This window comes from Callorhinchus milii, unplaced genomic scaffold (assembly GCF_018977255.1).
Source record: "Callorhinchus milii isolate IMCB2004 unplaced genomic scaffold, IMCB_Cmil_1.0 Scaffold20, whole genome shotgun sequence".
Lineage (NCBI taxonomy): Eukaryota > Metazoa > Chordata > Chondrichthyes > Chimaeriformes > Callorhinchidae > Callorhinchus > Callorhinchus milii.
Genome location: NW_024704761.1, coordinates 553,550 through 578,861, shown reverse-complemented (window position 1 = coordinate 578,861; position 25,312 = coordinate 553,550). Strand labels below are relative to the sequence as shown.

Sequence of the window (25,312 nt, the reverse complement as noted above, 5' to 3'; positions counted from 1 at the left end):
TCCTACTTACTGCTAGGTAAAAAGAGGCGTGTGGAGTGAGGAAACTTGCCTAAGATTTTGCTCTGCTTGGGAATCGAACCCAGGTCTTCTCGCTTGCGAGGTGAGTGCTCTACCCACTGAGCTACAAGACTCCAAGTCTAAGCTCCACTATGGGCTTATTATACTCTAACTGACCACACAAGTAAACACACACCAAGAGGAAGTGTCCAGCTCCAGTCTTTGGGTCTAACCTCCAGTCTTTGGTGACTATAAAAAGCAGCAGTGACCCACCTGGATTGTGCTGGTCGCTAGTGGCGATGAGGCCTCGCTATACTTGGCCTCTGACGGGGAGCTCTCCGACCCTTGGGATTCCTGACTTCTCGGCTGCTCTGGAGTCAAAGCCTCATTGCTGCTGTCTTCTTCAAAGGAAAAGGAATCGGGAGCTTTGGGGAAATCAACTTGGCCAACTGTAACAGAGGAGAAAATCAAGGTGTGAAAAAACGATCTGCTGAGAGTCTGTTGTCAAGAGCAAACACTCAAGAATCTGGCTGTAGACAACAGGGAGAAATTCCACCTAGGATTTAGACTTGCTCTATGTAGTGTGCAGAACAAAAATCAGACTTTAATTCTGGTCCCACTTTCTGCTCTTTCCTCAAATCCCTTAATGCTTTAAATGGTCAAAATGTTTAAAATGGCAAAGGGATTTGACAGGGTACATACAGAGAAACTATATCCTCTAGTGGGTGGGGGAATACAGAACAAGGGGCCATGGTCTTAAAATTAGAGCTAGGCCATTTAGGAGTGACATCAACTTTTTCACACAAAAGTTAGTGGAAATCTGGAACTCTCTCCGCTAAAAGGCTGTAGGTGTTGGATCCATTCAAATCTTCAAGCCTCAAATGGATAGATATTTGTTAGGTCAGGGTATCAAGGGATATGGGGTAAGGGCGGGTAATTGGAGTTCAGGTACAGATCAGTTACATGATCTAAATGAATGATGGAACAGGCTCGAGGGGCTGAATGGCCTCCTTCTGTTCCTATGTCAGGGTCTTGCCCACTTTCTTCTTGTATGTGATTCACGTCAAATGTCCAATTCTAAAGGTTTTTGCAGTTGATAACACACCAGGTCGAGGTTCATTGGACTATCTGCTCAACGGCTGTGAGAAAGCTTCAGGTTGGTAGTCACTTTCTTGACCTCAAGAGAGTTGGGGAGACCGATAACAAATTCCTTACTGAGGAACCACCTTAAGAAAGGTCGCAAATTAGGCCCAAAGCTTCAGGATGCCACTCACATCATAGGATCAGCCAATGTGAAATCATTATCGTAAAATAACTTCCAGTCATACTCCAAAAACCTCCACTGCCAATATCCATGTTAGTCTTAACCCCCTCTTAATGCCTTCAGTGTACATCAGAGAGAACAAAGTATTGTCAGTTTGAGGCAAACTTGTACATGGGAATCACAAAACTGCTTTCCAACTTCACACAGACCAGGTTTGACAACTGTACTGCGTTATTTGGAGTAAATGAAATGCAGGCATTTTACTAAGGATCTTCAGTTATTTAGAAAGGTTGGCCAATAATCAGCAAAAGCATGTTTTCAGGCAACCAATCTGCAAAGATATCGTCCATTTCCTCGCTGGAAGCAAGGAAACAGCAAAAAAAACAACTTGCAGGTTCGTAGACAAAGTCATGTCAAAATGTCCGGAAGTGTTTAGAAAGTAGCTACTGGCAAGTGTAGTGATTGATTTTGTTGACAAACATGGCAGCCGTTTGCACACAGAAAGGCTCCCACCCTGGTTGAAATGCCATTAATAAACGTAGAACAGAGATCACGCAATGCAGCATTTTGTAACCAGCAGAACTTTACATCGAATTCCTATGATTATCGGTGAATCATTAGATGAAGTCACCTCTCAGCTGCCTCCTGACACGCTCTTATAATGGGAGTGCGCACAAATAACCGGCAAGTGTATCAGAATTACACTGAGAACAGCTCTTGACCCCGGAGGTCCTGCTGATAAGTGAAGTGTTGAGAAACGGAGCTATCTTTACATAGTCACAACTGGAGTCCTGATGGCAAGTCACTGGGTAATGGAATGGTCACGAGGACCTGACAATTACTGATCCTGGTGTTTGTCATTCAGTCCTACACTCAGATAGAGAACGCGCCGAGCTACAGCACTTCAGGGGAAGGTAAGAGAGGAGAACATTTTATTCCTGCCACCGGTCCATCTGTGTCGCTGTCTGGCTGTACACAGTGACCCAGCAGGGCATCTGAGAAACAGCTGATTTGTTCATCACCTCGGGCAGCCTGCAAGTCCTCAACGAGCAGAGCCGAGCCGAGCCGAGCAACGCACAGCCCTCAGCACAGCAGTGACGTCTGCGCTGGAGATTAACGTTAGGCGATACTAACTGGTAAACAGTTACAGCATCGAGGTGACACGGGTGGAGTTCAATATAAAAGCCAAGGCACTTGGGTCTCTCAGGGGTCGAGTGATATAAATAGCTAATTTTGGCCACTTGTTTATAACAGGAGATCCCATTCTGCACGTCACTAAACGACTGCTATCTTTAGCTCTTCGGGTGTACAGGACCTCCTCAAGGTCTATAGCATGAGTGCCTGCGAGATTACAAGATTACATGTTCCCTGTTCCAATTAAAATAGAAGCCCCATGTGCAAAACTATGCGAAAACAAACCTTAAACAGAACATCAAACAGTAACATTTACTTCTTGTCAAGTTTATTGAACAAACTTGATCAACCTCATTGTACCTATGCTGGTGCCTGCTCCATCACTCTAATCCCAATCCCTGCTCTTTCCCCCATAACCTTGATATATATGGTGCCTTATCACGTTGTTGAGACGTCTCAAAGCGCTTCATAGAATATACTGCAAAGTGAATTGACCGTGTGTTTGGTGGGCGATGGAGGTTCCTCTGATGGAACGCACTGATAATCAAGATTAGGTGCAGTGTTTCATAATGCTTTGAATATTTATTGCAATGCTTTTACCCCAATGCTTGTTATTTCATACCAAGACCTACCAATAATAGATTGAGGCACTTCACAGTGACGGGTGAGATTAATCTCAAATCTCTGTAACACGAGAAAGAAAAGTAACTGAAATCAAGTTTAAAACATTTTAACTGAGCTGCCAGATAAAACTGTCCAAAAACATCTCAAATGCTTTTCCCAGCCTCAGTCATCCGGGGAATGTGGAGGTGACGGGTCCCATACTCTCTGCCTATCTCCTATCGAGCCCAGAAATCAACCCACTTCATGTCAGGAGCCAGTGAGTCTGTAGCAATCTCTGAATGTAATGGAATCAGCCACTGTACATTTCTTGGGGCTGGACTTCAGATTCTTTGCTGAGGGTGCTGACAGGATCCTGGTATAAACAGCTTCTGATATCAGCCTTCAGCTATGTGCTAGATGTCAGCAGAGAGACAGCTCCACATCCATTAGTTGCCTCCTGTTCCAGCTCTCTTCTTTTGTTCCAAATTCGATGAGGATACAGGCATTTATTGGGGTTAAGCCGTTTCCCATTCACTTCAGCTCGAGCGCTCAGCCACCGGCGACTCCAACCATTGGGTCAACCATGTGATTGCAAACACTGGCAATCGTTGAGAGTCCTGCAGCATTGCGGTTAGACCACTCGCCTCGCAGGCGAGCAGACCCTGGTTCAATCCCTGGGAAAACCTCAGGCAATTTTCCTTACTCTGTTTATCTCTGTTTACCCAGCAGTAAGTAGGAACTCAGTTGTTAGTCGACTGGCAGATCGCTTTCAGTGAGCAATAATTCCTTCATAAATAAATAAATAATAATAATTTGGTCACTCAATCCATGACTGTTTGTGGGACGCTGCTGTGCGCAATTGGCTGGTCACTACACTTTACAGTATATCCTGTGAAGCGCCTTGAGACGTCTCAATGACATGATAAGGCGCTGTATCAAATGCAAGGATAATTATTATTATTATTATTACAGGCTGCAGAAATTTCAATGAGCTGATATCAGGTGTAAACAGAACCTCCCCAAACCTGGGTTCAATGGTTTAGCCGAAAGACTGACCAAGTCTCCAGGTGCCACCAGTGTTGTTTCCGAGGGCATGATGTTTCATTGCCCAACCCTAAGATTTTGGGCCAAAGCAATGTACTAAATTGGGGGAAAGAAAGTGAAACCAATAGATTGTTATTACATGTTTAAACATTACAAAACAGGAGAGAAAACTGTACAAGATCCAAACCATGTTCCAATGTTTAACTTTGTAAGTACCGTTGATGGCATCTTTCACGGCCGAATCCACTGGAATTATATTTTTCTTCACCAGCTCCAAGGGCCCAGGTCGTTGGGCTATTTTCTCATTGAGGTCATCAGCCAGCCTGGCTCTCTTCAGCTTCAGCTGAGTGGCCTGAAGTGTTCCCACCGCAGGTGTATCTATTAGACCAAGAAGCACATCCTTAGCACAATAATGTCCTCAAAGGGCTTGATACCTTGTCTGACTGGCTTCACCGTTTGATACCAGTTCACACAAGATCATGGTTTGGATGAAGAAGCCCCTTCAGCCCATTTGATCTCCTCCTTCCATTATACCCACCCTACTCCATTCCCAACACAGCATCAAGCCATTTTTTGAATGAGTCCAGCATTCTGGCCACAAACACCCTAACCTGGCAACCTGTCCAGTTGTTAATTGCCCTGTGGGTAAAGATATACTTCCTGGTGTCTGTCTTGAAATTGCTCTTTGCAAACCTACGTTCTATTGTTCTACAGTCTTGGTGCATCTGACAGTATTGCCTTGGGTCTACTTCTTCTTAACAAGGTTTAAAGTTTTAATTACCTCTCTAAGGTTCCCTCTAAGATAATAAATAATAATCCTTGCATTTGATATAGTGCCTTACCATGTCTTTGAGACGTCTCAAAGAGCTTCACAGATTATTCTGTGAAGTGAATTGACTGTAATTTTTATGGGCAAAACACGGCAGCCATGTGCGCACAGCAGCGTCCCATGACAGCCGTGGATTGAGTCATCAATTTATTATTATTATGTTTTTTGGAAGGGATTATCACTCTCGGAAAAATGATCTTACTGCGAGGTAACCAGGTGTGTGGACTACCAAAACTTTTAAAGATAACAACAACAACAACAAGATTCCATTTATAAAGCGCCTTTCACGTCAGGAGGACGTCCCAAGGCGCTGAAAGATGTCTTTGAAAGGGCAATGCACTGATGAGAGCACTTCTGAAGTACGGCTGAACACTTACCTTGTAAAATGTGCATATTAACCAACTCGGCTCTCTCAGGTCTGCTTCTAATCTTGTGCTTTAAGTAGTCTTCTGTCTATAAAGTAAGTGATCAGTAACAGATTAGAAAGGTCTGGCTCAGTGAAGGGGAAATAAAATTAAGCCCCAGTAGCTGGTAGCAGCCCGCTTTCCTTCCAACTTACAGAGCGTATGGGGGCTAAAGCTTAGCTTTGGATTAAGAAAGCCCTTCGGCCCATCCGATCTCATTCCTCCAGAGCACTCACCCTACTGTCCTGTCATCACTGCATCAAACCGCTCTATAAATGAATCTAGTGTCCTGGCCTCTAGCGCCTTTCCTGGCAACCTGTTCCAGTTGTTGATTACCCTCCACATAAAGAAAAACTTCCTGGTATTTCTGTCTGAAATTGGCCTTTACAGCTTGAATTTTATCCCCATCTATGTCGCCCTCTCCCAGGAAGAGCCCCAGTTTGTCTAATCATTATTCACAGCTCATCCTTCTAACACTCAGGATCATCCTCGTTGCTCTCCTCTGCACGGCCTCTAAAAGCCTGGAGCGCCTCCTGATGTCATGGTGACCAGAACTGTGTGCGGCCTCACCAGAGTCTGGGATCTAAACTCAATGATTTAGCATGTCAAACCTTTATTTTTCTATAAGAAGGACACGTTGATTGTTTTTACCTATAACATCCCTGTCACTGGTCGCCAGGTCAGTTGTGACCCACAATGGAACGTCCCTCTTCTGCACTTCCTATTCTCTTAACACGACGACGTTTCAGCCGCAATTTGAGAATAAAATGCCTGACGCGAGCCGAACCACTTCACAAAGCAGCGCGGGACTTTGAATATTCCCAGCAGTATGTGGCAGAATAAATGTTTCGTAAGAGTTTAAAGACGCCGTTCTGGCCGAAAGTCAAAAATGCCTTCCACCATCAAAACACAACACGTGTCTTTTGAAGGGATGGTGTGTTTCAACCACTAACAGCTGGAAGACGCTACAGACATGAAGCCGCTTGTTGCCTCTTACCCACCTTTCACATCATCCCCCCCACCATCAGACAGCACAGCTACGTACGCACATGGGGAATGTTCAAACGCGAAACACGTTCTGTCACCGATCAGTTACTTGCAGCTGAGCATCTCGACAAACAGCAGGGAAAATTGATCCCGAACAAATAAATATTTCTTCCAACCCCACATGGTATCTTGGGGGGGGAGGGGGGTGGAGTGCGAGAGTCTTGAATTCCCACCAGCTTTGGCTTTCAAGACTGTTTCCCGCAATTCTGCGCAATAACGATCCTCACATTTGGTCCAGCGCTTTCCACATCAGAACGTCTCAAAGAGCTTCACAGGATATACTGTAAAATGCAGTGACTGTGTATTTTATAGGCGACAACCAATTTGCACACAGCAATGTTCCACAAACAGCCATGGAGTGAATGACCAATTTTATTTAAGGAGATTGTTGGCCAGAGAAACTCCAATTTCCTTTTGGAATGGGATCTTTAATAACCACCTGAACAGGCAGACGTCTCAAAGTACTTCACAGAACATACTCTGAAGTGAATTGACTGTATATTTTGTGGGAGAAACAAATGAGGGAGTGCTCTGGGACACTACCCCAAGTGAAGGGTTCTGTATAAATGCAAGTTGTCGTTGTTGAAAACATTAGTTTCTGTTCTGTCTGCTTTCTGCATGTGCAGGCCGTACCTTAGCTCTTTCTAGATTTTTCCGTTGCTCGTGGAACGTCCCTGGGCTCTTCAGTGCTGGATCAACAAAGAAAAAAAATTTAAACTCAAATCATTAGGTTCTGTTTCTCAAAATCACATTCACACACTTCAAAACGACACATACGTAATTAGACTGTGGGCCAGACCTGAAGAGCTATTTGTGGAGAGGCCACCCCTCCTTGTGTCTGAGAGTCCCACACACATTAGTGTGATTGGACATTGAGAGGTGGGGGAGAGGGTGGAGGTGCCATAACATAAGCCCAAGAGGTAGGTCTCTAACTATAATCACAATTCTTCCCCTTTGCCATCAGTTCTTAGTCAGAACAAACTTACAGCGAGCATATCCCACATGCTCTGCACCTGAAGAAGCGTCAGGAGTTCACTCACGGGTTAAAGGAAAGCCATGAAGTCTAATTCACATTCATCCCCACCTTACCTATTGAGAGGAGGGAGGCTCCTCATTGCAATCAGCTGTAAAACATTCCACATCTACAAACACAATCCATGAACAGCCAAACTGTAGCGCAGAGACATGGTATCTGTGAGAACCACTTCCATTTTAATCAATTCTCCAGATAAACCAGTTCATAATCACTTCATGGCTGTTTGTGGGACTTTGCTGTGTGCGGTGGCTGCTGTGTCTATCTATAAACACACAGTCACCACACTTGACAGCAATTGTAGCTCCGTGAAGCGCTTTGGGACACTATAACATTGCATTATTACATTACTACATTACAGGTGCCATATGAAAGGCAAGGAATATATTAATGATAATGATTACTTTTAATAATAATGCTCAAGAAAAAAACTCAAAGAACTGTACCTAAGAGATAGCAATTGCCTTGTCCCAAAAAAAAGTTGAACATGTTTCCTCTGCACCAATATTAGAAGCACATCAGCAATGAAGGGCTTCTAATACACCCGGGCACTTCTCGAAGAGAAAATAGTTTTATTGGCTTCTTTGTAAGAAAGCTGTGCAGGGGTGATCGCGCTCAGGGTGGGTTTTGCCGACGGCGTAATCGCATTTGATTCTAGACTTTGGGTTTTCTGATACTGTTGATCTGAATTGAGATTGTGCTGAGCTCTGCTCCACACCTGGTGCTGTTTACTTCATCCACAAGGAGTCAGATTGTGCTTCTGACAGTGAAATTGAGCGAGTTGCAGCTGAGCACTATCTGAAACACGCAGGGCACGACCACAACAGCTCGGACTTATTCAACCTCTTTCACCCACTTTACATCTCAAAGAACAAGAGGACAAAAGTTTACAGTTGTAAAGGGGCAATTTCAGGACAGACATTGGGGAGGTGACTGATCGTGTGGTCATAGAGGTAAGTTTTTGTTGTTGTTGTTTTAAAGAAGGGTTTTGAACTGGGAGAAGGAGGATTTAAGGTGGAGAAATCCTGAGCTTTGGGATGATATATACTGGACGGTATTACTGGAGTCTGGGTTTGCATTGTTAGAAGATGTTGAACTACTACGTGAGAAGGTCTGAAGCAGAGGTAAGAGCTCTCACATGCTGTAATTGTAGTAAAATACATCAAAATCCCACAAAAACAGGCTGTGAATGAGCAACATTCAACTGACAGACAAAATCTCTGTTATATGTCACCTGAAAGATCACATCTCTGACAATACAGTGTTTCCCCCAGTTCTACATGGGAGCATCAGTCTCAACTGTGAGCTCAAATCTCTGATATGGGGGCTTGAACCTACAACCTTCTGACCCAAAGATGACCAGGTGGAGTAAGACTAACCTCCGGGCTATCTCTCTACTGTGTTGGGGAACATTTAGTAAAGACAGCTGGGAAGAAGTGAACAGAAATTGTCTCTCAATGAAAGAAAATAAAAGCTAAGTGGAAGGCAGACATACACATTGCTATGTAGTACAGTAGATTTTGTATCCTGACATCATGTCTTTTGCAGACTGACCTTTCCGCTTACTCAGGAGAGGGACATGTAAACCTTACCGAACCCTGAGATCACCTGTTCAGCCGCCTGCTATATTATACTGTGTGATAAACCACCAAGTGGCCAAAGCCATGCCAGTGTTTTTCCCCAAGCACAGCTGTTACCTCCTGTCAATGGTGAATGAGATTCGCATTCACTGTGGTTTGCTCCACCATTGCTTTCTAACAATAATAATCCTTTCTGATACTATATTCCTGTCCTCTGGAACTGTCTCCCTTTACCCCTTTCTGTCTCTCCTCCTCTCTATCTGTTTTAACTTCTGCCTTAAAACCTACCTCTTCGACCATGACTGCCTCGTTTTTACACTGCCTCACGCCCAATTTACACGCTTCACATTTGCGCTAAATAATAATAATAATAATAATAATAATCCTTGCATTTGATATAGCGCTTTTCACGTCGGGAGGACGTCCCAAAGCGCTTCACAGAATATACTGTAAAGTGAATTGACTGTATATTTGTGGGCGAACGCGGCAGCCAATTGCGCACAGCAATGTCCCACAAACAGTCGTAGATTGAAAATGACCAATTTATTATTGTTTTTGGAGGATTATTATTAGGCTCTGTGTGGAGTAAGGAAACTTGCCCAAGGTTTCGCCCTGACTGGAATTGAACTCAGGTCTCTCACTTGCAAAGCGAGTGCTCTAACCACTGAGCTACAGGACTCCACTCAGGAGTCTCCATGACAATCTCCATGACAATTCCGCCCCCCGCACTCCCCCACCCCCCCACCCACACACACACACACAACCAGTTAAAATTGGGGAGATGGGGACTCTGAAGATGGGCTCGGAATATTTGCCCCCTGACGTATATACACAAGTGGGTGGGAATCAACCCAACCTCCTTCCCCCATTGTGTTCACGATGAGTGATTGAGCAACAACCCAGGTTAACACTTGTACAGACTCGTGCAAGTACATATCTCCAGCAATTCTAAGCTGCTCTGAAAAAAACAGAAGCATTAATCACATCAGGGAAAACCCGGCACTTATCCAGTGAGGACCGCCCAGCCTTGCAGCATTATCTGAAAAGTGAAGGGAGGTTCCTGGCCAATAATCCCCCGAAATAAAATTGGTCATTCACTTGAATGGTTGTTTGTGGGAAGTTGTTTTGTTCAAATGTATCTGCACATAAACAACAGTCGCTTGATACAACATCTTATCACGTGTTCGAGACGTCTCAAAGCGCTTCACAGAATATACCATGAAGTGAATTGGCTAGACTTTGTGGGTGAAACATGGCAGCCAATTGCGCACAGTAGTGTCCCACAAACATCGTGGATTGAGTGACGAAATTATTATTATTAATTTTTTGGAAGGCATTATTACTCCCGGAAAGCAAACCGCCAATCGACTAACAACTGGGTTCCAGTATAATGACTGATTGAAGCTGATCCATTTAGATGAAGAGTTAACAAGAGTTAAAGCTGAAAAGGATTTAATTTACTTATTTTTAAAAAAATAACACAAGTGAAAAATATTTATCTCAGTAAATACAAATAGTTAGAGTTTGTGGTGGATTAGAATTTGTCTGTGAGTTGATTTCAGATCTCGTGTGAATGGACTGTTTCACGACACAGAACTTTCTCGTAACAAATGTTGTTATATCAAATGCAAAGATTATTATTATAATAGCCACGGGGTGGGGGTGGGGGGGGAGGGGGGGTTGGGATGTGCCCATCCCTGAGACACACTGGTTGGCCTTCTCTTTGGACAGCCACAAACAGAAGCTCCATTTCTCCAGTGTATATTCCCAAATCAGTCGTAATCTCTACCTTTGTCAACTCAATTGCACAGATTGAGAATAAAGTGCCACATCCTCTTAATAAGTGCGAGAGGAAGTGGGGCAAGATCTAACGTTTGACAGTGTGTTTGTCAAAGTGCCACACTCTAACACACTTCTCTCTCTCAGGTCTGCGAAACAGCTACCCCCAGTACTCATTTGCTCAGTGCTCAGTTAGCCCACACGTGCAGAAGACTTGAAACAGCTGGACTGCTTCGGGGGAGGAAAAATTCCATCTGGGTCTGGGTTTGAGATTTCTTTCTCTCTCTCTCCTTCGTGTTTAAGAGTGAGGGGATTTGCAGACCATTCTCCAAGTTCGTTTCGAAACCGTATTTTTTTGCAGTTCAAGAACGTTGCGAGATTTGCACGTTCTAAAACTCGGCGGAAAAAAAGTTTAAATCTAGACCTAGAGGGGATTTCCCTGACTCTCTTCCCCTTTCCCCCCACCCCCACCCTAGCAAATAAAACCATTTAGACCTCAGCGACAGGGGGAGTGAGTTTAAGGAGATAAATGTCAGCTTGCAGTCGGTGTAGAACGCCACGAATGGCAGGCAGGGGCTGCCTGCTGGCTGTGATCGGATCTGGTTTGTACTTGGTTGTATGTACTCACGTGGCATGATGCCCTGGTCTGCCAGCTGCTCGCGGGTCCTGCGTTGTTGGAGCCTGAGCTGCAGAACTGCGATGAAGAGAGAGTAACAATTACACAGGGCAGGTCATCGACAACCCAGAGGCAAACTGTAGCTCAGTGGACAGAGCACTCGCCTCGCGAGCGACAAGACCCGGGTTTGATTCCCGGCCAGGGCGAGACCTTACGAAGGGTCCCTTTCTCCTTGCTCCACACGCCTCGGTTTACCCAGCAGTAAGTAGGAACCTGGTTGTTAGTCGACTGGTGGATCGCTTTTCCGGAGATAATAATCCCTTCAAAAATGAAACTAAAAATAATAATAATTTGGTCACTCAATCCACGGCTGTTTGTGGGGACGCTGCTGTGCGCAATTGGCTGCTTCGTTTCGCCCACAAAATATACAGTCAATTCACTTTACAGTATATTCTCTGAAGCGCTTTGAAATGTCTTGAAGACCTGATAAGACACTATATCAAATGCAAGAACTATTATTATTATAATGATCTCAGCTCAGCTAAAGGAGGCTAGGGTACCTGTCTGAGATCAGGTAGATCGATAGCGTGACACTCTAAGACGTTGTAACCACAGCACAGCACAGGCAGAGGGTGCGAGCAATACGGCCTGTTTCACAGACAGACAGTCAGTTAAGCCTTTGAGATTTTAATTCACCTCCTTTCCCTGTAGTTTTTTTTTGGAAAAGCAACAGAGTGTTCTGCCAAATCGCTATCTTCAAACTGATGTCTAGTTTATATCCTCCTGGTTAGGTGTCAAACTTCTACAAAACACATTGAGTCTCCCCTCCCATCCTCCTTGTATCTTGCTGAATACTATCTCCTTTGCCCCGAGTCTGGTGCGTATAATCTGCAGAGTGTGCTGAGACAGCAACATGTCTTGGGGTTGAAATTACGTCAGGAACCTCAATGACAACGTTTACTGACATCCCAACCCAGACTAAATGCCCCAAAGTGTTATTCTGGAGCATGTAAAGAAACAATCATTTCCTAATATTTTTCTGTAATAAACAAGTGTAAAAATGCATTAGTTGTTAATTGTATCATTGAATGGCAACGGCAATTCACGCTTTACACATGAGGAATAATGGCCTGTAAGTACTTCAATACCTTCACGTTTCAAAAAGCACGAATAAAACAGGAATTTTTACAGATTCATTTGGTATGTGTCGACCGGAGAGAATATCATGACTGCCATAGTGCATTCATACTACAGTGGTACATGTACACTGAAGTTTAACACAACTTAAACTCATAGCGCCGTGGGAAATTTACAACAACAACTCGGACTTTTATAGCGTCCTCACGGCTTGACATGGAGGAAAGTGATCGGAGTTGAGTGCCGATGTACCGCAGACCACATATCTTCAATAAAAACAAGCCGTACCTTCGGTCTGACCGGAGCAGCTGCACACAAACTTGAAGGAATGCACGTTTTTTTGAGGGTTACAGAAAAACACAACCTTGCACGTATTTCATTAAAACAGGATGCTCGATTGTAAACATAATCTCTGCTTTACAACAACACCCCCTCCTCTTCTCGTGCTCTCTGTGGTGTGTGGTCCTGCCCTGGAATATTACAGCAAAGGTACTAAGCTCAAATATTGCCAGGTCCCCAAGCTAACTCCCAGTCTTACTGTCATATGTCATTATTGCCAGACAGCAGAGTGTCACACTCCACCACTGTCAAGCGCTCCAGGACACTACCCCACGTGAAGGAGCTCTATACACACAAGTTGTTGTTGTTATTGCCACTACTGAATCTTGTCGGAAACTGTAGGTTTTCACACACAAGCACCAATGGAGCTGTTCGGGATATTGCTATCTGTCATGTCTTGAGCCGTGTAGTGAGGATCCACATTAAGTCCGGTAACTTCTGGCCACTTAACCCAGACGTGACTGTGTGAGTTTCCTGCAGTAATGGCCTCCGGTTGTCACAGAATGCGATCAACGATCGTAATACCAGAACTTTCAATGCAAGTTTATCCACCCAACCACCCACACACAGTCTCTCTCTCTCATACACACGGTCAAACTCAGAGTTATACATAAAGTCAACTCACAGGGTTCCACACCCCCCCTCAACGCAAACCTACCTATAGTTACACACAGATACACCCAACCAGACAGCTATATACACACACACAGTTCCTCTCTCTCCCTCTCTCTCTCACTCACACAAACACAGTCTGTCACAAACACTGCTAAAGGGTAAATTCAAAGAGGACAAAAGAAGCCCACATGAGGCATCAATTTCCTCTGAATTGTCACCACAATATAAATGATAACCTGTTTTATATCCAGCGTCCAGATCCAGCGCACACACTCAGCAGGGATTTGCCCACGCCTATATTAAAACACCGCGGCTCAGCCAGATAAGCTAATAAGAAAGATCAAAGCTAAAAGTTAAAAACTCAAACCTCTTTTTAACCTCCCGTTGCAGACACAGAGAGAGTGACAGCTGCCATCCTGTGCTCGGAGCTGGTTGGAAAGTGTTTCTGTCCAGTAGTCTCGCCTGTCCAAGGCCTTAATCATAATGTATTTCTTACTGCACGTCAGAGCATTCAATAATAATACCTCTCGTTTCTCCTTGGGGTCAATGGCAACTATTATCTCGATAGAAGATCAATAGCACCCCCGCCCTCCCCCCCCACCACCAAACGTCTCCCCAGGAACTTCCAAATATATTCTCTTTCAAAATGAAAGTGAATGGGAGCGATGGCAAGATTGTGCCACGGCTCTGAGCTGGTTCATGGCACACCCTCAGGAGCAAGTACCTGAAAAGGAAGCTTTTAAAGTCGTGTCAGAACCTGCAGAGAATATTTGTTTACTAGAAGTGCTGTCTGTTCACGGGGAAGGGAGGGACGGAGGGAGGAAGAGAGAGGGTGAGTGAGACCCATGTAATAATATTAATCCTGGCATTTGATACAGCGCCTTATTACGTCTTCGAGGCGACTCAAGGCGCTTCACAGAATATACTGTAAAGAGAATTAACTGTGTATTTTGTAGGCGAAACACGACAGCGCGATAAGGTGCTATGTCAAATGCAAGGATTTTATTATTATGATAATCCTTGCATTTGACATAGTGCCTTGTCGCATCGTTGAGACGTCTCAAAGCGCTTCACAGGAGATACTGTAAAGTGGATAAGGCAGAAAAGATCAAGTGAAGGTAAGAAATCACCCCAGGCAGTTAGTTGCCTTTCCCTTGCTATATACCAGCTGACGTGTTGCACCTCGAGTGCAAGTGAACACCTCATCTCCCAGGTGAAGTTTTTTTTGTGAATTGCACACTGTCTCTAGTTGCTGTTCATACTCTTAACAGATGTTTGTTTTCCACCCAAAAGCTTTCTGACTTAGCTTTCATAAAGTTTCTTCAATATGTTGTTAGAGCGATCGCCTCGCAAGCAACAGGACCCGGGTTCGATTCCTGGGCAGGGCGAAACCTTAGGCACGTTTCCTTACTCCACACGCCTCTGTTTACCGAGCAGTAAGTAGGAACCCAGGTCGCTTTTCCAGGGGTAATAAGCCCTTCAAAAAAAAAATTTGGTCACTCCATCCTTTCAAATAATTTAGTCACATAATCCACGATGTTTTTGGGACACCGTTGGGTCATTCATGTCATGGTTGTTTGCTCATGAAAATCGTTTAGCAACAATAACTAAAAGCAGTCACTAACCATTCTTAGGGACTGAGTAATCTGCGGTAAAGTGATTTTTATGTGATAGATGCAATGAAAGTGAAAGATCGTTTCTCTGGGAAAGATTCTCTGGGGATGGGGCGTCTGTCTGTGTAGGGCTGCAGGGTACCAATAACTTGAGACTCTCGACGACGTGATGAGGCGCTATATCAAATACAAGGATTATTATTATTATTAATAACTAGCAACCTTGTGCAGCGACAACAGGGAACGGGGAATGGAAACGTGTTGGAGGAATCTCTTTTCGCACTGCTGTTTCTGTAGAATAGCAGTTGTGTGTCACTGTCATCCTGACCTCCGAGGACCTGTTGGAGATATCTGGAGGCTGAAGAGGGAAAGCGATTCTGAGCCCAGGGCCAAGTCTTAACCAACACAATCAATGTAATTCAATTGTTGGGAATTTCCAGTGTGTGATCAGTTCTGTAATGTATGACACTGAGGCTCTGGATCTCGCTGCTAATTAACCACAATAACGAGTCACTCAATTCTTGACTGTGCGTGGGACGCTGCTGTGTGCAATTGGCTGCTGCTTTTCGCCCACAATATCTACAGTCAATTCACTTTACAGTGTATCCTGAGAAGTGCTTTGAGATGTCTCCAAGACGTGATAAGGGATTGTATCAAATGCAAAGATTATTATTATTACAAATGTAAATTGTATTGTGAAATGGTTTAAATTGAAAGTCCACATAGAGTCACGTCAATCCCCCAAAACTCTGGTCTTACAATAAAATAAAACAATATCTATTTAAATTCAGCGCCTTTCACATCGGGGAAAACATCCCAAACGATTGATGTAATGTCCAACGCAAGGGCAAAGCCATCTGACTTTCACACCTCATTTGAGGGACATGTGATTCGAGCAGCCGGCAGCTGTCCAGACCCATGTAGCCACCGCACAGGCCTCGAGCCATGTCAGTGTGGACGTGGGCAGATTCATCACCTCCTTTGAAATGGAACCACAACTGGCTGAACATATAAGAACATTCAGAGACAGTTGGGACTTGTGCTGAGAGGTAAACACGTATGTATTTAATGTTTATGGGACATTGCTATGCACACATCAGCTACAAATACAATCATGACAATTCACCACCTAATGCGTTGGAGTGTCAGCCTGGACTGTGAGCTCAAACCCCAATATGGGGCCTGAACCCACAAACTTCTGTGCCAGTGGCAAAAGTGATATAAACTGAGCCAGGCTGACATTGAAGCTACATCCACGGTGTGTGAAAGAATCGTATTCCCTGATCAGCCTCTGCACATTATGGACTGAAGCCAACAGTTTGATGTCAAGGGAGTTCAGATATCACTGCATTGGCATCTCCGTGGCTGTGTGGAGTAATCAATTCGCTGTTAATATGGTAATATCTTGGGACCCCATTTGCATCTACGCATTGAGGTGTCAGGGCTGATACCCAGGGTGATAAATTGTGCAGTGCAGTTTACAGTAGGCTTGTAAACTAGATTGACTGAGGGCACCTTAGGCCCTACCAGACCTCGCAAAGCTTCAGTACAAAAGAAAAAAACACGCTGAACAATTTAGGGAGTGAAGAGACAGGGAAGCTCCCAACTTCATCCCACGTTCAATCCCGAATGGAACCTCCTTTTAAAAACCTATCCATACAATTACATTACATAACGAGGTGAGCCATTTGGCCCAACCTCTGCATGTTGGTGTTCATATGCCATATATAGAAGGCCCCCTTTCTTCTGTTCCCTTGTATTCCCTTCTCCCCACTTGTGTACAACAAACTTTCTCTTAAATACATTGACAATATACAGACAAATTAAAACAGTCAGTGCTGACATTACACGAAGTGTTTTAGTTTTCAGTTCTGCTGGACCCAAGCCATTTTCGTTCACTTTCAATAATAAAGTCACCATTTGCTACCACTGTTTCTCTTTGACCGAGCCTTCAGCTCCCCTCTCGACTCTCTTCCCCCTTCTCGCTCCCTCCCATCCCTCCCCTCACCCTGACCATTTCCCCCCTCCTCGCTCCCTCCCCTCCCCTCACCCTGACCATTTCCGCCCTGCTCGGGTCATGACCCAACTGTGCAGCGCCTTGGGACGTCCTCCTGACGTGAAAGGCGCTTTATAAATGGAATCTTGTTGTTGTTGTTGTTGTTCCTTCCTCTGTCCACTAAAAAGCTCAAGGCCCCGTCTGCCTGTTTTCAGGTGGCCGTTATCAATCGTGTGGCACTACTGGAAAAGAGAGGGGGATTTCTCCCGGTGTCCTGGCTGGCAATCCGCCAGATTAATTAACTAATGACCTTGTGCTGTTTGTGGGAACTTCCTGACTCAAAAATGGTTGCTGGCACATTTGTGCCTGCCAAAAGAAAAAAGACACTGCAGTTGACGATATTCTGAAGGGAGTTCACACCATAAAAAGGCCTCTTTCCCTGACATGACCAATTCACGATTTGTCAACTTACTTTGTGGCTCTTTGTGGGACTTTGCTGTGCACAAATAGCCTGTCGAGATTGCCCGCAAGATAACCCGTCATTACACATTACAGTAAATCCTGTGAATCATTTTGAGAAGTGCTCCCGACATGAAATCAAACGCAACAATTGTTAACTATTGCATAATTAACTTCATTCCAATTTGTAAACAGGAATCGGCTGCAATCTGAAACAGAAACGTTCACTCGAATCCCTTGTATCTGTATCGCACCTGCAGTGTGGGTGTGAATTATGGAATTATTTCTCTCTGTGTGTGTGAGTGAGACAACTATCATAATGAGTCACTTAAGATTCTTTATGACTAATTCTTCTTCTGTCTCTCGTCTTTTTTCTTTCTCTACTTTCTCTCTCATTCTCCCTCTCTCGTTTTCTCTCTCTCTCGTCTTCTCTCTCATTCTCTCTCCCTTCTTTCATCTTCTCTCTACCTTGCCTCTGTCTCTCTCTTTCATTTTTTTCTCTGCCTCGTTTCTCTCTCTCTTTCATTTTCTTTCTTCGCTCTGCAGGGGGAAAAAAGCTTGCAAGGAATAAATCAAACTTTCAGTCGGTGAAGTACATCGGTGACTCTCACTGCTCGAGGAAACAAAAAGAAAAATATCAAAAGAAAAATTTAAACCCACATCACATTCGCAATGAAAAAAGAACTTCAGTCGACAGTTGGGAATCACCCCCATTCCGGGATTAACGTGATTGTCCCATCTCAACAAACATTCTAGGCGTGGCTGATATTTATAACAAGTTCTGTTTGGTAAAAAAAAACAATTCTCACCAATGTATCACCTCTCCTGAAGACAGGCAAGTCTTTATCTCCCTTCTCCTGGGGCGAGGGGGGGGGGGGGGGAAGGGGGGTGATGTTGCCCAGGTATCAACCAGGCACCATTGATGCCCATTCACTGTGCCAAGTAACTAGTGTTCCTATCTGTGCCGCGACAGTGGGTGTTGACAGGCTGGTTGACGATGGGGAGAGGGGGGAGCATCACAGCCAAACCCCGATCCTGTCCTCCTGTCCTCACTCAGCCAACCTCCAATGGAGGTGGCAATCTGGAGCAGGATCGCCGAATGATGAGTTTAGGCTGATTGTAACCCCCGCTTCCTCGAACCACTGCCCCTGCTCAGAGCAGCTCAATACACACCGTCTGGTCTGTATTACTCTAAGTTGCTCCTCCAGCCAATCCCTTCAAATAATTATCCTTGCATTTGATACAGCGCCTTATCACGACTTCGAGACGTCTCAGCTTCACAGAATATCCTGTAAAGTGAACTGACTGTATATTCTGTGGGCGTAACGTGGGAGACCCTATATGGGGAGACCTGGTTGATATTTGACAAAATCCAGGAACATTTATTTAAAAGAGTTTAACGTGGCTTCGGTTTCCATCTCAATTCTATCTATGAAAAGTGTTTCATAGAGAGATAGTGCAGCTTCAGTTAAAACTCCCTCAGGTTCATCTGGCCTGGTGGGTTTGTGTGTGGAGCAACCAGAATTCACTGGACATCAACAGCCATATCAGTTCATATCAGCCGCGCAAAAGCCTTTCTCATAATGAGGGAAAAATTCCACCCGGGTCTAAACCTGTGCTATTTCCTCAGCTTTCCTATAGTGTAGTGCTTAAAACACTCACCTCGCAAGCAAGAGGACCCAGGTTCGATTCCCAGGCAGGGTGAAACTTTAGGCAAGTTTCCTTACTCCACATGCCTCTGATTACCTAGCAGTAAGCGGGAACCTGGTTATTAGTCGATTGGCGGATTGCTTTCTGGGAGTAATAAATCTTTCAAAAAAATAATAATTTGATCACTCAATCCACGACTGTTTGTGGGACGCTGCTGTGCGCAATTGGCTGCTGCGTTTCACCCACAAAATATACAGTCAATTCACTTTACAGTATATTCTATGAACCGCTTTGGGACATCTCAATGACGTGATAAGGCACTATATCAAATACAGGGATGATTATTATTATTATTGTGTGTCTGAGTGTGCAATATTCTTCAATTGTGTCTTAATTTAGAAACTATTTTCCTGTTGTCTAAAAAAAAACTTGGGGGGGAAAAAAGGCATCAAAATTGAAAAGACTGTAACTCATCTCCAAGAACTTATACAATCTGGTGTCAATATAGAGCGTTGTTGGGGGGGTGGGCGTCAAACCCACAAGGGTGTTAGCAGCTATGGAATGGGATCTAAACGTTCACGGTGAACAGAAACATGAATGAAATGTGAAACGTCAAATTCAATTATAATTCCTCTCAGGAAGGTGGCAGTGTTGTCACAGAGTTGAGGAGCTGCACAAAGTTGATATGAGCAGGTTTCATTGCCCGAAAGCGAGCATTTGGATTCCACGCTCACAAATGCTGCTCCTTTTCTCAAAGCAGTGAAGTCTCAGCCCTTATCACAGCAGGGACAAACAGCAGGGCATTTAAACTGGCACCACACCCCCATTTAGAAGCACCGAAACTCACCAGGGGAACAACGCACCAAGTGATCAGTGACCACACATACAATCTTCACCTGACTAATTCCAATGTACTTTTCCTATATAAAAGTCTGTCCTACACGCACTAAGTTGCGCTTGTAGCCATTGCCTATGTTGGTGACGGTAAAATAAAGCCAAGCCAATAAGGTTTTACACAAAGGTGAAACTGTCAGGACTCGCGAGGGTAGTGGGAAAGCTTTGAAATTGCTGGGTTTTACAGGACGGTTTTGGTACTAAATAAACAATCAGAAAACTCCGCTCGAAAGCCAATGTCATTGGTTTTGTCATTGGCTGCCGCGCTCGCCTACAAATACACAGTGGCCACGTTTAGAGGTAATTGCTGTAAAGTGCTCGGAGATGTTTCAACATTACAGGCTCTGTACCAAACACAAGGATTATTACGCTTTTCAACCAATTGACTAATTATTTTCAAACAACGTAGCAACAGAGGACGAGGTTCAATGCGTGCAATAAACAGGAGCACACACAACATCGTTGCACATAACGAACAATTAGCGAGTACATAATGTGGAGGAAGGTATTTTTTCAAATCGGAGTAAAACGCACAGATTATGCTTGTATTCGAGCTAATAAATGCACATTATTAGGTGCCGGATACAATCTAAGAACATAAGAATTTGCTAGGTGAACGAAAGAACACAAGATCCATGTCAGTTCACCTTCCACCATCCTGGCAATCACTTGACATGTCGTGTCCCAAACTTTATATTGTATCCCAATCTACAAGTAGGAACTGGGCCCAGAGAGTTAAATAAGATGATTGGTTTTTTTTCATTTTGTTTTACAGTAAAGCTTTTGAGCAGCAAACAAACAAACTGGGGACGCTTGGGAATGAGAGCAATCGCGGATGTCAATTTTATTGATTAGGTTTCTTCAGAAGACCTGAATCACATGAGCAATGTTAAATCTGGAAAAAAAGACTGACTGCTGATATTCTTTACTTTTTTATTCATTAAAAAAAAAGTCTTTGTAGAATGTCTGCAAATAAAGTCATTAATAATCAAATCTAAAACTTAAACAGATGAGCTAACTTCACATCCAAAGCTCCTCTAAGTTACGAGAATCAATGTGTGCCTTACTGGAAATCAGCACAAATCAATCTCTGTACAAACTAAGACTAGATTACCTTTTTGTTGGAATACAACGCTTAAAATGTAAAGCTTCCTTAAGCAAAAGGCTTGAAAGAAATTGTTAAATCGAAAAAAAAACCCAGCAAATACAGTCGCAATCGACATAAAATATGCTTCAACTTCAAAGCTCTCACCTTACCTGATCTGAATTTGCTTCTGATCATCATAGAGTGTTCCGAGCCTAAAAGTGTCATGTTGGTGCTTTGATACACTACAGACAAATCCCCAAGAAAAACACCCTCCGACGATTCTTAATCAGAACAGAAGTTGGCTCGAGGAGCGAGCGATGACCACGGCTAGTGAGAAGCCAGAATTCATCCAAAGCTTGAGCGCAGGCATAGACAGATACAACACCCCCGTCTGGCTTCTGGAGACTTGCAACAGGGGTTGCTCTGTGAGTGAGCGAGAGTGTGTGTGTGTGTGTGTGTGTGAGAGTGCAGCAAGCAAAAAAAAAGTTTTTTTTTCGGTCCATCTACCACTGAGGAGTTAGCAGAGAGACAGCAACTGGTTACACTGCAGTTGGGCTGGGCTAATTAACCAGCAGCCAAGTCTGACCCTCCTACCATATTGAGTTTACAATCAGTATCATCACAGGGCTCTTGCCTCTTGTGCTTAGGGACCATCACTAAACAGGTTTGCTTCTTTACAGAGCTGGTGGCAGCTGGATAAACACGGACAAGTGGCACTCCTGCCCCCCACCCACCCACCCACCCATCTCTCGCTCTTGTCAGATGTCAATCTTACCCCCCACCCCCCCCCCACACACACTCACACACACACACAAAACTCCCTGGTTAACAGGCGAGTGCAGGGAATTATCGGCTGGCTAAACTACAGCAGTCTCCACTCAGGATAAGAACAGTTTAATACTTTTGATGTTCATTGGAACATTGCAACGGCAAGTAAAATACTAAAAAAAAATGCATTGCTGATATAAAAAGAGCATTCACAGCCATGAAAATACTAAATAATACCCTGCCTGCCAGCTCGCCAGGCAACCCCACTGTAAACTACTATTTGCAGTTACATGTTGTCACATTTTGCTCTTTTCTAATGGAATATATGTATATATATATTCGCCCACAAAATCTACAGTCAATTCACTTTACTGTGTATCCTGTGAAGGGCTTTGAGATGTCTCGAAGACGTGATAAGGTGCTGTATCAGATGCCAGGATTATTGTTATAGGGGTTTCCTCCACCAGAGAAAGATTGACAATGAACAAAAAACAGGTATTAAAAGCGTAAAACAAAACGTTTTGTTAAAGTCAGACACAAATTACTATTCACCACTCCGGAGAGGATGAAAGTTTTAAAAAGATTTGAGAGCTGGGAATTTCTGGAACTCTATAAGCCAAACACACCAGAGAGAGATCAAAAGTACATAAGATGGAGAGAGAGAAAACACTCGCCCAAAAGTTTGATCACGTTCATTTTAAATCAGGTTTGACTTGATTTTTTTTCAAAAAAGAAATAAAACACTCCCTTACGAACGCAGCATCTGGTGCTGTTTTCATGTGAAGCTTTTCTTTTGGTGTGTTTTTTTTATACCCTGATCCCTGAAGGATATGTTTGGGTAGAAACAGCTGGGAATGCAACAAACTCCTCCTGCCTTGGAGCAAACATGACATCAGAAGTCCCGAGCTGTGATAGGATTCCAACACGAGAAATAATAAACGTCCCAAATGTAGATAAACCATTAATCAACTGACCCTGACTGCTCCACTGTGGGTCAAAGCTTCCCTGTTACATAGCTCCCTGCTGTCCCAAACACCTCTCCTTTGATAATGAGGATAATACAGCGAGGATCTGGGTTTGATTCCCGGGCAGGGTAAAACCTCAGGCAAGTTTCCTGACTCCACACGCCTCTGTTTGCCCAGCAGTAAGTAGGAACCCGATTGTTAGTCGTTTGGCAGATTGCTTTTCCAGTGGTGATAATCCCATATAAAAAAATAATTTGTTCACTCAATCCATGACTGTTTGTGGAGACGTTGCTGTGTGCAATTGGCTGCCGTGTTTCACCCACAAAATATACAGTCAATTAACTTTACAGTATATTCAGTGAAGTGGTTTAAGACACCTCAACGACATGATAAGGCGCTGTATCAAATTATTATAATATTAATCCTTACATTGGATATCGTGCTTTTCATGGTCAGAGGTCGTCTCAAAGAATATACTGTAAAGTGAATTGACAGCTAAAGGTTGAGTCTCTGTTACTAAACAAGAGCCTTAAGTACCACCATCATCCTTGTTCCTCTCCTCTGAACACTCAGAAATGACAAGTGAAGGGAGGGTTAAATGTCCCGTTCACCCAAAACACACAGTATTTCCTGTGAAGCGCTTTGACATGACGTGAGGGGCGCTTATCAAATGCAAGGATTATAATAATAATAATAATAATAATAATAATAATAATAATAATAAAACTAGGCTTCAAAATGGCTCAATGGGTAAATCCAGCATGTGATTGTTGTCTCGCACTGGAAGAAGTGACAGAAGAGCTGCTTTGTGTTTTCTCCTGTGAGTCAGGCCATCCGGAGAGACCTCAGCTCCGACCCCAGTGATCCTCGGGACCAAAGCCTCGGGAGTCACCGTGACATACAGAGGATTCGCCGGGGAAGTGAAACTGCGGTGTGGGTCATGAGGGATCTTTATCAGCAGAGACCACAGGACTGCTGTGGTTTTGTTATCTGAGTGTTGTTTGATCCTCAGTGTAACCAACCCACAGTAAGAAACAAGTGAGCTCTCTATTGAATGCCAGTTACCACAGCCATGCCAACAATATTGACACCAATAGGCCATCGTTCCTTGCCCCTGTCTGGCTGCCCAAACAGAGGGCCCACATTGTTCCCGTGACAGAATGGTGAAGGCAATATCTTGCCCCACCCTTCTCATGGATGCACCAAGAACGCTGTGTGGCCCTGAGCCACACCACACAGACCAAAGCTGCTCCTTGGATTAAGTCTAAATAATCACTAAATCCTTAGCGGGGATGTTGGAAAAAATTATTTATGAAGGCAACATTTGGACTGTGGAATTCTCTGCCCCAGAGCGCTTGTCAAACCAGGATCTGTAAATTATCTTTGAGGACAACTGCTTATAGATTCTTGAAAAGGGGAATATTAAATAATATAATAATAATAATCCTTGCATTTGATGTAGCAGCTTATAAAGTCTTCGATATTTTGTGGGTGAAACATTATAGGCGCAATATTAAATGCAAGGATTATTACTATTTACACAAACAAGTTAAAAACAGCGCAGTTAAGCTATGTATCTCTGTAGCTCATGAACTCCAGAAGGCTAGAGTACTTTAAATGACCAACACATACTTGAGTTGATGTTGCCGTGCAATTCCACAGGTGAAACCATTCAAAGATACAATGAGTGTTATTTATCCATGTTAATCCTGTTCGAACAAACAATATTTAAAGTTTTGCCAAACAACTGTAAAGTCATGTTTTGGTCAAGTAATCCGTAGTGTAAGGAAATGTTCACCTCTTAGCCAATCCGAAGCGGGTGCAATTATCTTTGGCAACGCATATTATCTCTGCAGCAAATGAACTTTAACAAGAAACAGATGGATTCCAAAGGAAAGGTCAATTCTAGATTTTGTTTTCCCGTTCGTTGCCAATAACGGCTGGTTCTTTGGATCAGGTAATCTCTGCTAATGAAGCCCTCAGCAGATGTGAATCAAACAAACTGTCAAGCCACCTTCCTAATTTAATTTGAACGTAATCCAAATTAAACAACTGTGAGGCATTACACACCATTTAATTCAGATCAGATTAAATCGCAGCAGTGTAGAATCAACAGGATTAATAGTGAATCGAAAGGAATCCCTCTGCACGCAGTGTATCAACAGCCGTTCAGCTAATCTTACATTAACACGGAAAATGGATGTTTTCACTCTTCATTTCTTTATTTGGTGACGTGTTTCTGCAACTGACTTTCAATCTTGGGCGGCGATACCCATGAAAGGCAACGTTGTCAGGAAATGGCACATTTGCTCTTAACAAAGAAAACTCCACTCCCCTTGTAGTATTTTTACATCTAGGAAATTACATGTGATTTTTTTTCACATGCACCGACTTAAAGTTCTTTCTTCTTCTTTCTAAGGCTGATGTTGGTGGATCACTCTGGTGCCAGTCAATCATTT

The 25,312-nt window shown here is 43.7% G+C and overlaps 1 protein-coding gene across 5 annotated transcripts in view; it reads right to left on the bottom strand.

The window, feature by feature from the left end:
• myocd (myocardin) overlaps positions 1-25,312 on the bottom strand; it is a 61,650-nt gene that overhangs the window by 12,471 nt on the left and 23,867 nt on the right. For 2 of the 5 annotated variants that reach the window (XM_007888868.2, XM_007888867.2), the window contains exons 2-6: positions 11,343-11,408; positions 6,956-7,011; positions 5,249-5,324; positions 4,259-4,420; positions 271-446 (exon numbers count right to left, since the gene is read on the bottom strand). In XM_007888868.2, coding sequence (XP_007887059.2) covers positions 271-446; positions 4,259-4,420; positions 5,249-5,324; positions 6,956-7,011; positions 11,343-11,408 — 536 coding nt within the window. Of the gene's footprint in view, positions 1-270; positions 447-4,258; positions 4,421-5,248; positions 5,325-6,955; positions 7,012-11,342; positions 11,409-13,657; positions 13,753-21,290; positions 21,649-25,312 lie in introns of those variants that run through there. The other 3 variants (XM_007888866.2, XM_042342461.1, XM_042342460.1) reach the window with 3 other exon arrangements.